Raw genomic sequence first — 13,348 nt, 5'->3', positions numbered from 1 at the left:
GTCCCACCCCCTCCAAAAAAAACCTGCAGTTTTATTAAAACTTTATAATAACAGAAACTTGCAACTCATTAACGCCACAGATATGTGAAACAAAGCAACAAAAAACAAAAGATAATAAAATAAGAGAGGTATGTAATGAATGTTCAATGACCAGGTTCACCTTTCATGTGAAGAATCACACACAGTCAAGTGACACTAAACTAGTAATTAAAATAACATCCTCATGCATTCAGTCGGTAATAAGTGAGACCTTCCTGTGGAAAGCACCAGGAAATCCACGGTGGTTAAATGCTGAAATTACAGTCGCCTCACCTGTGCGACCAGGTTTCAAACTTCAGCTGCAGAATCCGCTGAACAGAGGAACACGCCTGCTAAAAAAAATATTATCTGTGTCTGTTATCACTAATATTATAATATAGTTTGGTGATGATTTTTGCTTGTGAAACTCGAGCTTCCAGTCTGATTAAAAACACTTCAGATACAATCATAGGCTTTATCAAACTGTACAAAATGCACAAAATTTCCCTTCGGTTATCGAAAGACTGCATCACATGTCATGTGCTCGCTCTGCGAGAACCGCAATGCAATTTTGTCTTAATCGATTTGTCGAACCAAACCCTTGCAACAGAGGACGATTTGTATGCAATTATGAATTTCCACTTCACTAAAATACATTTCACAGAAAATAAGACTGTCCTTCTCTGTCTCCCCTCTCCCTCTCTCTTATTTTTTGTTCTGCGTTTCATTTCTCTGGACGGGAGTCTTGATGCAACATTGACGAAATACAGAGTTTTAAGTCACCGACTGCAGAAATGCAAGCAATCAGGTACGACAACCCTTACTCACCAGTATCTCTCTATCTGTATCTCTTAACAACGTTAATACTTCTTCTTAATACCTGATTTAAGAACAAATACAATGTGCAGTTTGGCGTTTCAGTTTAGTCGGCATTGCTGTGACCTTTAACCTTATATGAGGACTGAAATGTGTGACATTCACTGTTTTGCCTATTATTATTGGAAGGTCAATCAAAAATTCCCATAAATAGTTTTTGTATTCACTTTTCCTATAAAGTCAGATTTGTTTATATATTCATATATGTTCAAACTTCATTCTTCAGGTCTCTGTTAACCCCCAAGTGGTCCTCAGACGTGTCTCTGGAGGGAAAGACAGCCATAGTCACGGGGGCAAACTCTGGCATTGGAAAAGAGACGGCTAAAGACCTGGCCAGCAGAGGCAAGCACTTATAAAGACACTATAATGAGCAATGAATTGTGAAACTGTTTTTTTCCCACCCCAGTATGATATATGTGCAGATAACATAATAACTGCTAAAGTCGTTAATCCACATAAATTCAGGCAAATGGTTTTAATCAAACACACAAGACTGCATGTGCTGACAGATTAAAGCTTAGACAAATATACACGTTTTAAAAGGTGAGCTCAGCGTCGTCTCGATCTGATTTCACTGTGCGTGTACGTACATGTAAGCACGCTCACATTAATATAATGTGCTGGTCTCTGTTCAGGTGCCCGGGTGATTTTGGCATGCAGAGACATGGCCAAAGGAGAACAAGCTGCTCGGGACATTATAAGAGAGGTGGAGGGCGCAAAGGTCGTCACACGGCACCTGGATCTGGCCGACACCAAGTCAATCTGCCAGTTTGTCGAGAATGTCTATGACAGTGGGTGACATGCACGCACACACACACACACACACACACACACGTTCATTCCCTATAGCCCATTACCCTAACCTTAACCATAATTACTAGGGGTCTAATCCTTACCCTGACCCTAACCTGTAACCCTGGGCGTCCTAGGTTTATTATTCATTTTACATAAAATTACATGCACCCCTCTGACAGATGTTGTTGTTTTCCAGCTGAAAAGGCTCTTCACTACCTGATCAACAATGCTGGTGTGGCTATTTGCCCTCACAACTTGACAGTGGACGGATATGAAATGCAGTTTGGAGTAAATCACTTGGGTGAGAGCTGAAATACATGTCGGGCTGTACAATTAATTTCACCCTAAAAATCAAGCTTTATCATTCGTCAAATGAATGAAGGATCAAGTGCTTTGTTTTGTGCTTGTCTCCTTCTGAAGGTCACTTCTTCCTCACTTTCCTGTTACTGGATTTGCTGAAGCACTCGGCCCCCTCCCGAGTTATCACTGTGGCATCGGGAGCTCACGCCATGGGCAGGATCCACTTTGATGACCTGAGTGGTGGAAAGGACTATCACCCGGTCAGGGCCTATGCACAGAGCCAGCTGGCCTCTGTCCTTTTCACCAGAGAGTTGGCCAAGAGGATAGAAGGTGAGGAGCAGAAGCACAGAGAGAGAACTGTGTCGTGGACAATGTTTGTCTTCTTGTCTCTTTCTGCGCATTAAAAATCAGATAATCAGACAAACGGAGCACAGAGAATCATATTTGTATAAAATGCAGTCATCTTAAAGAACTTACTATCACCTTACCACACTTTTCTTATTCGTCATTTGATTATTAAATCATATATATATATATATACAGTGCTGAACACATTTATGAGACCACCTGTCAAATATTTCAAAAACTAGTTTCAAACTAAAAACATTATTGTCATTTATTAAAAACACACTGAATTCACGTTTTTATACCCAAATTTGAAGTCAGAAATTTATATTATGAAATTAAAGCATAACATTCAACCACTAAAACAATTTTTTTCTGTTCAGGAATGAAAGTAAATGACTACAATTTGACGTCTTAATCAAAAAATAATAATTTTAGCTTTTGGAATGAAAAATAGTACATTTGAAATGGGTAATAATAATAATTTAAATAATAATTCAAACTAAAATGTATTGAATATATACCAACTCATATGTAATATTATATGATTTATATATATATATACATATGTACACAAATACCATGTGATCAAAACAATAATCATGATACATTTGTCCAATAAGAACTTCTGTCCTGTTTCTTAATCCAAACTTTTCCCTCCAGTCTTCGGTGTGACGACTTACTCTGTGGACCCCGGTGTGGTCAACACTAATTTGACCAGGCACATACGGCGCCCTCTTGTGGACGTGTTGAAGAGGTTCAGTTGGCTGCTGAAGACCCCAGCAGAGGGAGCCTACACCACCGTCTACTGCGTCATCACCCCCGAAAGCCAGCTGCTCACTGGAGGACATTACAAGTCAGTGTGAACACAGTTAAAACCAGACTAGGTCATTCCACTTCAGTCAGAATCATTTCAGTCATTCAGTGTCAAGTTAAACCCACGCAGACCAGCGTTAATCACAGAGAATTCCAATTTTCTTTTCCTTTTTTTGCCTTCCAGGGACTGTGCCAGCACAGAGGCGTGCAGAGCAGGTCAGGATGATGGCATTGCTCTGAAGTTATGGGCTGTGAGCTGCCACATGCTTGGCATCTGCTGGAAATAAATTATAGCTTAAATACTTAGAGTATAATAATATGCTGTGCTCTCCCATGTACTACAAAAAACAATATTCATGAGCTCATATAGCAAAAGAGTGACAGTGAAAGCTTTAAGTGGGATGAGAGAAGTCTAACTGGTGAGAAAACTATGCAAGTTGATTGGAGCTGCACGTAATTAAAAGAAATATGGCTTACAATCCAAATTGATAAATGTTTTAGTTTTTTTTATTGCTTTGTTGCGCATAATCAATGTAACATACAACAAGTATTTACTTTGTTGTGGACAGCTAATTCGTGAAATTAGGAATAAGCAGCCTGGTCCACTCTGATTTTGGAATATCAGGAGGCGGCCAAGAAGCACTGTTGCACGATTTTCATGACAAAAGCTTTATTATGATTATTTTTAAGCTCAATAATAGTGATTAATGCTGTATCTAATATACATTAGGTCCTTCTCTTACGGCACATGCTGTAAATCAGGGGTCTCAAAGTCAAATGACCTGGGGGCCACGTGAGCTTCAAACCTGGTCAGTAGGGGGCGCTCATGTGAAGAAAAGTCCAACTGTGTGGGGAAAAACACACCTGTTCAGACAGGGTCATCGATTTAAACTTAAAATTATGTCACGTCATTCCATCATGATATTGCAAGATATGTGATGATATTTTACATGATTTCAAAATAAAGGTGTTTGTTTTGAGTATTAGGGCCAAACTGAAGTCTTTTGAGAATAAAGTCATAATGTCATGAGAATAAAGTCAGACGATCAGCTGCAACCTATTATTTTCCTCGTAATATTATGACTTTTTTAATATTACCACTTTATTCTCACAAAATTATGACTTAATTCTGGAAAAGTTACATTTTTTTCTCTCTTCAGTTTGGTTTATGAAGCTTCTTGTTTGATCGATTATCAAAGTAGCTGAATAATTTTAGTAATCAATTCACTGCTGATTATTACAATCATGCAGCGGTTTACATTATGGTGAAGGCTCAGATCTCTCCTATAGCCTGGGTAGGCAGGAAGCCCCCCCCCTCACTTCTGCATGTTGTGAATCAATTGTGGGCCTCAGCTCGCTCCTGATTGGTCCAGGGCTGATACTACGATGACAGCCGGGGCTGGTGGAGGGAGACAGCGAGCACCAAGTCCATTGATGAACTGCTGTGAGGAGAGAAGCAGGAGGTGTTTTGCTCATTTATTGCTGCTGAAGTCTATTGGATCTCTTTCCCCCTGCACTTGAGGAGGAATGCACTACAGGTAGGAAAGAAAAATAAACAGCACATACATGTAGAAACAGCTGGTGGCTGCCTTTGTTACTCTGTTAATAACAGGAATGTGAGAAATGTAAAGAAGATTACACAGAGCCACCAGAAACTGGACTAAAGGCAACCTGCGTGTATTCAGACACTGGAAATGAATGGATATGTGGGTGACTTATGTTATTTATTAAAGTTTAATTAATCACCTTAAGTCTACTTTAGCTGGATTGAATTTGTTGCAGTGAGTTTGAAATTCATATTTTGTTTAATTCTTGCAAAATCAAAGTCAGTAAATATGATAAATAACATCATTTGCAAGAGATGAAGCAAACGCTGATGAGTACATGTGTTAAAGTTGGTAAACGGGTCGTGTTTCCACACATTAAATAGACGAGGGACATTATTAGCAGTTTTTCTGTGGCTCTTTCTTTTGTTGATGCTTTAATTGTTGGTGCTTGTCGTTCACCAGTGTGTGCTGTAACCGCTGGTCCTCTGACGAGAGGCTAGATGGAAAGACTGCAATCATCACTGGAGCCAACACTGGTATTGGCAAAGAAACTGCCAGGGACCTGGCGAGAAGAGGTACTACACATTCTTGTCCGTCTGTCTGTCTGTCTGGCAGTCTGTCTGTCTGGCAGTCTGTCTGTCCCGTTTAACAATCTTACACACTTCAGCTAAAGCCCCTGAACGTGATCTTTCACTGTGACTCCTGCCCTGCCCCCACAGAATCAGAAGTAGGTCAATTTGCTTTGGTCACAGTTCGACTGTATCACGATACTTGGGTGCTGATTGTATTGTGGTTCAGATCGATTTAGATTCCAATACGATGACAACAATAATAATAATAATAATTGCAATTTGCCTTTCTTGCATAAAGCTTGAACTGAATGATGCATTGCTTGAGACGGAATCCGTGCGTCCGGTTTCCAAAAACACAACAAATCGCAATGTCAGTGTGACATTTATTTGAATAACGTTAAACTCAAAATAAATGAAATACAGTCAGGCCAATAAGAAAAACACTGTCAGCCTTCAAATTAAATGATAAACAAAACTTACTCTTTCAGGTAAATTGGCAACAAACTTTCAGCTGTTTCTGCTCATGAAGCCAGCAGATATATCATGATTCTGGTGGAGGAAATTCTATTTTAAAACTCCCAGTATATCCCAATTAGATTTTCTTTCCTCCCCCCTACTACATATATCTCAAATTCCAAGTATAATTGGAGACAAGGAGGAAAGTTGAGGCTGTCTGCAAAAAAGAAAGAGCTGAGAGCGTCATGTATCCACCATTAGCGAAAAAAATGGCAGAGATTGGAGACAGACGAGACAACGTGGGGGACAGAGGAAGCATTGTGACGGTCTGCTTTCCTCCCGAAGCAGACCTGCAACAACAAAAGAGAGATGGGAGGGCTGCAGTGCTCACAACCACACATATGCACACGCACACACTCACAGTGAGTAACATGAAAAGTGGATCTACATATGTGATCCTGTTTGTTCATCTTCTAAATCTCTGCATGATCTCCATCTGTCATGCACATTTCAACAACAACCACGTTTTTTTTATCACTTGTATTATAAAGCACAAAGAATGATACAGAAGGTAACAGAAGAGCACACAAAAAAAGGAGACACAACGTGGTGGATGGCAAATGACAGTATATCACTTTCGGATAAATGGAATTATTGTCCACTGTGATGACAGCATGATTGGATTTGCAGGGATTCATAACAGGAGGTATTGGCCCGGAGCACCGCATCCTCCTTTGATTATTTGTTTGTTTTCATACTGAGCATGTTGTTGAACTCATCACTCGTCCACGTCAACTCATAAACGTTCATGTCCGAAGGGTGAAATGATGCAGCGTTGTCACCTTTTTGAGTCTGAGTATGCAGCAACTATCTGGTTTGTAGCTCTTTATTTGCATGTGTTCATTATTTATGCATGCGGGGAATAACACAATTATCTGCCGGCTGATCTTTAACTTGGCCCATTGTTGCCCTCCATTCGCTTGTGTTTGCGTGCACTTTTAGTTAAAAGAGTGAACTTGACGACGAGGGAAATGTGGGAACAATTGGGTTTTCCCACATGGGAGCAGCAGGGGACAAACAAAGACACTGTGATGGGACACAGACACCACGCTCTTACTGATTAATGGCTCTCCTCTTCCTTAATTTTCCGAGCACAACGGCTATTTTGTGTGTGAGAGTGTTTGCTTGTGTGTGTGTGTGTGTGTGTGCTCGTGTCCTCAGAGCCCCTTTCTGGGCTCATTAAGGAGAATGTATCGTAATGTGCGTCAGAGGCGAATGAGAATGACACAGCTGAGAGGGCCTTGTGTTCATGCCAGCGGAGCAGTTGCCTTAATGAGATGCTGAATGAACGGATGATCAGAAGTACACGGGGAGATTTAGATACTTCCTCCTCCTTAATTGATGCGAGCATCATTGTATGACTGCAAATGAGCGGAGCCATTACAGTAAACACGGAAGGATTTTTAAACCTTCTCTGTGTACTTTTCACCTCAGTACGTCACTGTCAAATTCACAGAAACACTTACTCCCTTTGCCCTGTAATGTGTCGTGAAGTAAAATTTACTTGTTGCACAAATTTAGAGCCTCACTCAAGAGAAAATCACATGTACTCTGGGTTTTTCCACTGCCTTTTAGTCCAGATGACGAGGGGGCTAGAAATGTAGTGCATACATTTTTCATATGAATAAATATCCGTTACATTTAATTCAATTCTGTTACTCAGATTAGTGGTGTTTAGTACCTGAAAATGACTTTGGCAGAATTGTAGTCACCTTTTACAATAGTGTTTGAATAAAAGTCTTAAAGTGTCCAATTCTAAATTTCTGATATAAAATGTACTTAAGTTTAGAAGTAAAAGTAAGAGTGAGGAGTTAGAATTTAGCGATTAACCCTATGTTGGGTATGAAAGATGTGTGATAGAAAATGCACTGTATGAATGTCAAAACTGTAGTTTAAAGAAGCTCATCAAGACTAGAAAAGAACTATATAAATACATACCATTACTAACTCTTCTTCTGATTTGATTTTGTAGTAACCAGTAACAAAGATAGTTTGAGGAAATGTACTGACGTTACACAAGTACACAATTTATTTAGGAGGTGTAGTGGAGTAAAAGTAAATGTACCAAGTACAGAAATAATTGATTTAATCTCAGATGGCAGACAACAGCTACATTGCGCAAGTAAAGCGTGATGGCTGCAAAAAGGTTGGAATAGGACTGAAAACACAAAAAACGTTTCAGAAGTGAATTCTATCACTCAACAAAACCCACTTGTTCAGCAGATTGATGCTTCTTCTTGTCTCCACCCACCCCTGCTCTACCGGTGTATACATACAGACGCATCCGTAATCACGTCTGATAGCAATGCTTGACTGTGCCAATGATCAGATGAAGGATGCAAATAATGTCACATCATTTAAAACACCAAAAGTTAGACACTGCGGCTTTAAAGCTTTAACAACCTCGTTGTGATAACTCTTTATGAAAAGTGCAAGCAAATTTGAAAGCATTCACTTGCATTTTTGAAAAAAATCAAAGCAGTTGTCAAATGATTATGTTACAGACTCATCTCATTTCTTTTCAGGTGCACGCATCATCATGGCGTGTAGAGACATCGAGAGAGCAGAGGAAGCTCAAGCGGACATTTTGGAAGACACAGGAAATGAGAATATTGTTGTCAGGAAGCTGGATCTCTCTGACATTAAGTCCATTAAAGCATTTGCGGCACTCGTAATCAAAGGTAGAGAGAACCATTCATTTCCTGTATTAGGCAGATACAGTCGACTGATTCTGTATTACATTACATGTCATTTAGCATTGATTACATTGATGATACTTCTAATTTTCAGAGGAGAAACAAGTGAATATCCTGATAAACAACGCAGGCATCATGATGTGTCCTTACTCCAAAACTGCAGATGGGTTTGAATTGCAGTTTGGGGTCAATCATTTAGGTAAGTACATGCTGCCAGCTCTGTTGAATGTCCCTCACAGTACTTGTACATATGCTCTGTTTTGCGATTGAACTAACATAAACAGTAATATCTTTGAGCGAGTGTACCAGTAATAAGATTGTGGGAGGTATTTCTACATTTCCCGCAAGGAAGATGAAAACATCTTTAACCCGCACTGGATTAACAAGCTGCACAACACAAGCTGACCTTTATATCAGCCAGGAAAATGATTCAGAGTCAGAATTTTCTTCAAGCTGTCATTGTTTTTCCCGTGTTGGACTGCGCCTTCCTTCCAAATGATTGTTGATGATCCTCTGAGTTATTTATGGCACAGGCAGAGAGAGAGAGGGGGAGAAAACGAGAGAAAAACATGCTGTTTACACAGTCACCCACACAAATCTGCACACATCCACACGTTATATACATAACACGTCCTGTAAATGTACTCATGGCATGTACAGTATGTATATAAGTTAGGTTCAACAGGAAAACTAGAACAATCAGAAGGGAAGCAACACTCCAGCCAGATGTTCATGTTTCCCTCCACACACTTTATGTCACTTCATGGCAAAGTCACTGTGAATGTGGACCATGAACATAAATATTCTTTGCAGATTCCAATTGTACTGATCATATGACGAGGAACAGCGTTAGCGACAGTAAACAGTTGGTTACAAAGAACTTTCCTGTCATTATCTAACACTTACACGACATTGTGATTTTCTTGTATAAAATCAGTCTCAGTGAGGTCTTTGGCTTACTGTGTATGTAGAGACTCAGTCAAGATAAGAATGTATTGTTCTGTAGAATAAAGTTTAGACACAGATGTCCAAAGAGATGTGAAATACAGCAACAATGCAATTTGACTTCATAAGAAACACAGTGTGACATTAACACAGTCAGTGGTGACGACTTTCTGTGTTGTCACAAGGCTCTCTATAAAGAAAGTGGTCATGTGTGGGGGTGTTACATTGAGTCATGCTTCCTCATTGTTGCGTTAATGGCCAACATTACACATTAATATAGTTTGTTCCCTCACATTTAGTAGATAAAAAGCCAACAGAACACTGATTTAGCAATGAAAGTAACATCAACTCTACACAGGTATGTTATTTGCTTCCACCGTGTGTCCATAATAACTGGTCTGTGTTTCTTAGGTCACTTCCTGTTGACCCACCTGCTGCTGGACCTCATCAAATGCTCAGCTCCGTCCCGTATCGTCGTTGTGGCGTCTGTGGCTCACACCTGGACTGGACTTCACATTGACGACATCAACAGTGAGAGGAGTTATGACACCATGAAGGCCTACGGACAGAGCAAGCTGGCTAATGTCATGTTCGCACGCTCCCTTGCCAAACGGTTACAAGGTGAGATGAGATGGTTTTAAAGGAAGTAATGCTCAAGCAAAGGAAGGAAAAACACAATAAGTGGGTGCTCCAGGAGTATAAGGTGGATGGCCCCTTGCTGAGGGCCATTCAGTCCCTGTACTGAAGGAGTGAGAGTCTGGTTCATGTAGCCGGCAGTAAGTCGGACCTGTTCCCAGTGAGGGTTAGACTCCGCCGGGGCTGCCCTTTGCCACCAATTCTATTCATAACTTTTATGGACAGAATTTCTCGGCGCAGCCATGGGGTGCAGGGTGTCGAGTATGGTGGTGGGAAGATCTCATCTCTGCTTTTTACTGATGATGTGGTCCTCTTAGCTTCATGAAACTATGACCTCCTGCTCTTGCTGGGAAGGTTTGCAGCCGAGTGTCAAACAGTTAGGATGGGGATCAGCACCTCCAAGTCTGAGGCCATGGTTCTTGGCCGGAAAAGGGTGGATTGGCCACTCCGGGTAGGGGGAGAGGTCCTACTTCAAGTGGAGTTTAAGTATCTTGGGTCTGGATGGAGTCTGGAAGATTGACAGGCGTCTGCAGTGATGAGAATGCTCAACCGGTTTGTTGTGGTGAAAAGGGAGTGAAGCCGAAAGGCAATGCTCTTGGTTTACTGTTCGATCTACATGCCAACCAAAACCTATGGTCATGGACTTTGGGTAATGACCGAAATGAACTTCCTCCGCAGGGTAACTGGGCTCAGCCTTAGAGATAGGATGGGGAGCTCAGACATCTGGGAGGCGCACAGAGTAGAGCTGCTGCTCCTCCAAGTCGAGAGGAGCCAGCTGAGGTGGTTTGGGGATCTGGTTAGGATGCCTCCTGGACGCCTCCCTGGGGAGGTGTTTGAGACATGTCCTTCTGGGAGGAGACCACAGGGCCGACCCAGGACACACTGGAGGGATTATATCTCTCAGCTGGGCTGGGAACACCTTAGGATCTCCCCCAGAGGAGCTGGTAGAAGTGGCTAGGAAGAGGGTTGTCTGGACTTCCTTGCTAAGGCTGCTACCCCTACGACCTGGACCCAGACAAGTGGAAGACAACAAAATGGAACTGTATGTGCTATGCTTAAGTGATTGTCTTCATTTAATTGCCTATCCTCATATTGTGGAAGGAGGCTATTACATATGAATCAATGAATTAACTGGAAATGAGCCATTTTGTTTTGTCTCACTCATTTTCCCCCCTCTCTGCTTAATGGACAAGAACTGAAGAAATTACTTTAATTAAAAATGCTGATGTTGATTCCATGCATCTTGAGCATCAAAACCCGGCCCATTATGCATTTAACTCCGGCACAAATAGGAGATTGGACAATACAATGAAAGAATAAAATGAAAATAAAATGCAAGCACCGTGGATGATATGGTTATTTATTTTAATTCAATACGATTACACGAATACGATTTTCCCCTCAGAAATAAGTGTGATAATTTTGCAGAAAATATGCATAATAGGGTCATATTTGTCTGAATGTGCTAACATGAACATGAACAGTGTGTGTGTAGGTGACTGTGTTTGTCCCTATTGCAGGTACTGGGGTGAGTGTGTTCTCTCTGCACCCAGGGGTTGTGCAGTCTGACCTGTGGAGGCACCAGCACCAGTGTATTCAAGTGGCCGTGAAGATTTTTAAGATTTTCACCAAGACAACAGAGGAGGGAGCACAGACCACCATCTATTGTGCTGTGGAGCCAGGCCTGGAAAACCAGAGTGGAGGCTACTTCAGGTACTCTCAGTGCTTTTTCAGTCAGCTTACAACTAGTTATATAAGAGTACCTGCAGTGCTGGCTTCATGCTGCTCGTGATTACTACCTGCTGACTAAGAAATGGACATTCGGGTTAACAATTTTCTCTTCTTATTTAACACTCAGACAAATGCAACACTATTTGTAATGACCATTCTCTGTCCCTGTGTGTGTTCAGTGACTGTGCCCCGGCGAGATGTTCAAGGGCCGCGTCTGATGATGACTTGGCCCAGAAACTGTGGGAAATCAGCTGCAACATGCTCGGCGTCAACTGGCAGTGAATGGTGGAAAATCAGCTGTTTGCTTTTACTATGAAAATGATGTATTTTATGACTTAAAGTACAAAACCATACAAAAATGGCTGAATCCCTATCAAGGGCTTATTTCTATTATAAATGTATACATTTAAAGAATTGCATTTATCACATAATTTCAAGTTTTACTTGTTGGCATTAATTGATTTTCAGTACTTTGTTGAATATGAAAACAGTTTTATTTTACCTCTTAATGTGGTTATTATTTGTTGTGTCAGTTTTGTGTTTGTATTCCAGATGCTGTTCTATTTTGTAACATGTTAGCTAGACGTTAGCTCGCTGTTTAAAAGTAGCATGTGATTGACAGTTAAAGCCCTTATTTTAAATGGCAACAAGAAACGGATCATGTTCTGCCTTTGCAACATTTCAGTTGTCAGGAAGTCAAATTTTGGTGAGCATAGTGGTGAAGTGGTTAGCATTGCTGTCTTATCGCTAAAAGGTTGTGTGTTTGAATCTGCCGGCCAGTCCAAAGCCTTTGGGGTGAATATGAGCGTGAAGTTCCTGAAGCATTTCCTGTATGCCGAGTGAGGAACAACATAAAAATGGTTCTGCATCAGCATTTATAGTGTTGCAGTGGCTGCAAATAAATGAATATATGAGTGCTGATTTGTTAGAATACTGTGAAAATACCATGGATCAGACAATGACAGCTGAGGAGATGGTCTCTAATATGGTCTTGGGTTAATGCAGGACAGGAATGTGGACATGTGTCCTTAAACGACCTCCGAATGTGTGGGGGTCTTTTTGTAATGGAATTTGAGGACACGTTTACGAATTTGAGGACGGATTGGGAGTCTTCAGACCTGAGGACCAGGAGTCTAGACTCAATTAAATTGTAACCACAAAATGGCTACATATAATTATAATATGATTATAATGGACCAACTGTTTGAGGCTTTAGCAAACCCTCTGACACTGGGAATGTGACAGCATATACCTGTTGTAAAAATGAAACCTGTTAAAATGACTCTTCCTCTTTGTCACTTTTTGACGTTGCTGTCTCTGTGAGCTCTGATTGTAAAGGCAATGTTGTTGACAGCCCGCTGAGTGGACCTTTTCAGATGCAGTAACATGTGACACTGGTGTGAATTTGCCTTTCAGCGCTCAGAGATTAGGTAAACTGAGTGTATTCATGGTGAGAGAATCGAGGGTCTTAAAGTCTAAGCCAGTGCCACCCAAACAGATGACTGAATTTCAATGCAGCGTTCTCCACGGTCACTTCATTAAAGTGACACGTGGA

At 41.0% G+C, this 13,348-nt stretch overlaps 2 protein-coding genes across 2 annotated transcripts; both read left to right on the top strand.

The window, feature by feature from the left end:
• Window positions 1-665: 665 nt before the first annotated feature.
• Window positions 666-4,037, top strand: si:dkey-73n8.3 (uncharacterized protein LOC100150965 homolog). The gene is made up of 7 exons (XM_058643289.1): window positions 666-826; window positions 1,121-1,236; window positions 1,530-1,685; window positions 1,886-1,990; window positions 2,110-2,319; window positions 2,998-3,190; window positions 3,335-4,037. Exons 1-7 carry the CDS (start codon window positions 813-815, stop codon window positions 3,435-3,437), a joined length of 897 nt encoding a protein of 298 aa, XP_058499272.1. The 5' UTR covers window positions 666-812; the 3' UTR covers window positions 3,438-4,037.
• Window positions 4,038-4,132: 95 nt separating this feature from the next.
• On the top strand, window positions 4,133-13,244 carry zgc:112332 (uncharacterized protein LOC553712 homolog). The gene is made up of 7 exons (XM_058643306.1): window positions 4,133-4,688; window positions 5,160-5,272; window positions 8,311-8,466; window positions 8,576-8,680; window positions 9,838-10,047; window positions 11,583-11,775; window positions 11,973-13,244. The coding sequence occupies exons 1-7, from the start codon at window positions 4,678-4,680 to the stop codon at window positions 12,073-12,075; spliced, it is 891 nt and encodes a 296-aa protein (XP_058499289.1). The 5' UTR covers window positions 4,133-4,677; the 3' UTR covers window positions 12,076-13,244.
• Window positions 13,245-13,348: the final 104 nt, after the last annotated feature.

Source organism: Solea solea, chromosome 1 (assembly GCF_958295425.1).
Source record: "Solea solea chromosome 1, fSolSol10.1, whole genome shotgun sequence".
NCBI classification, from domain to species: Eukaryota; Metazoa; Chordata; class Actinopteri; order Pleuronectiformes; family Soleidae; genus Solea; species Solea solea.
The sequence above is the reverse complement of the archived record's forward strand: the minus strand, read 5'-3'. Positions and strand labels throughout refer to the sequence as shown.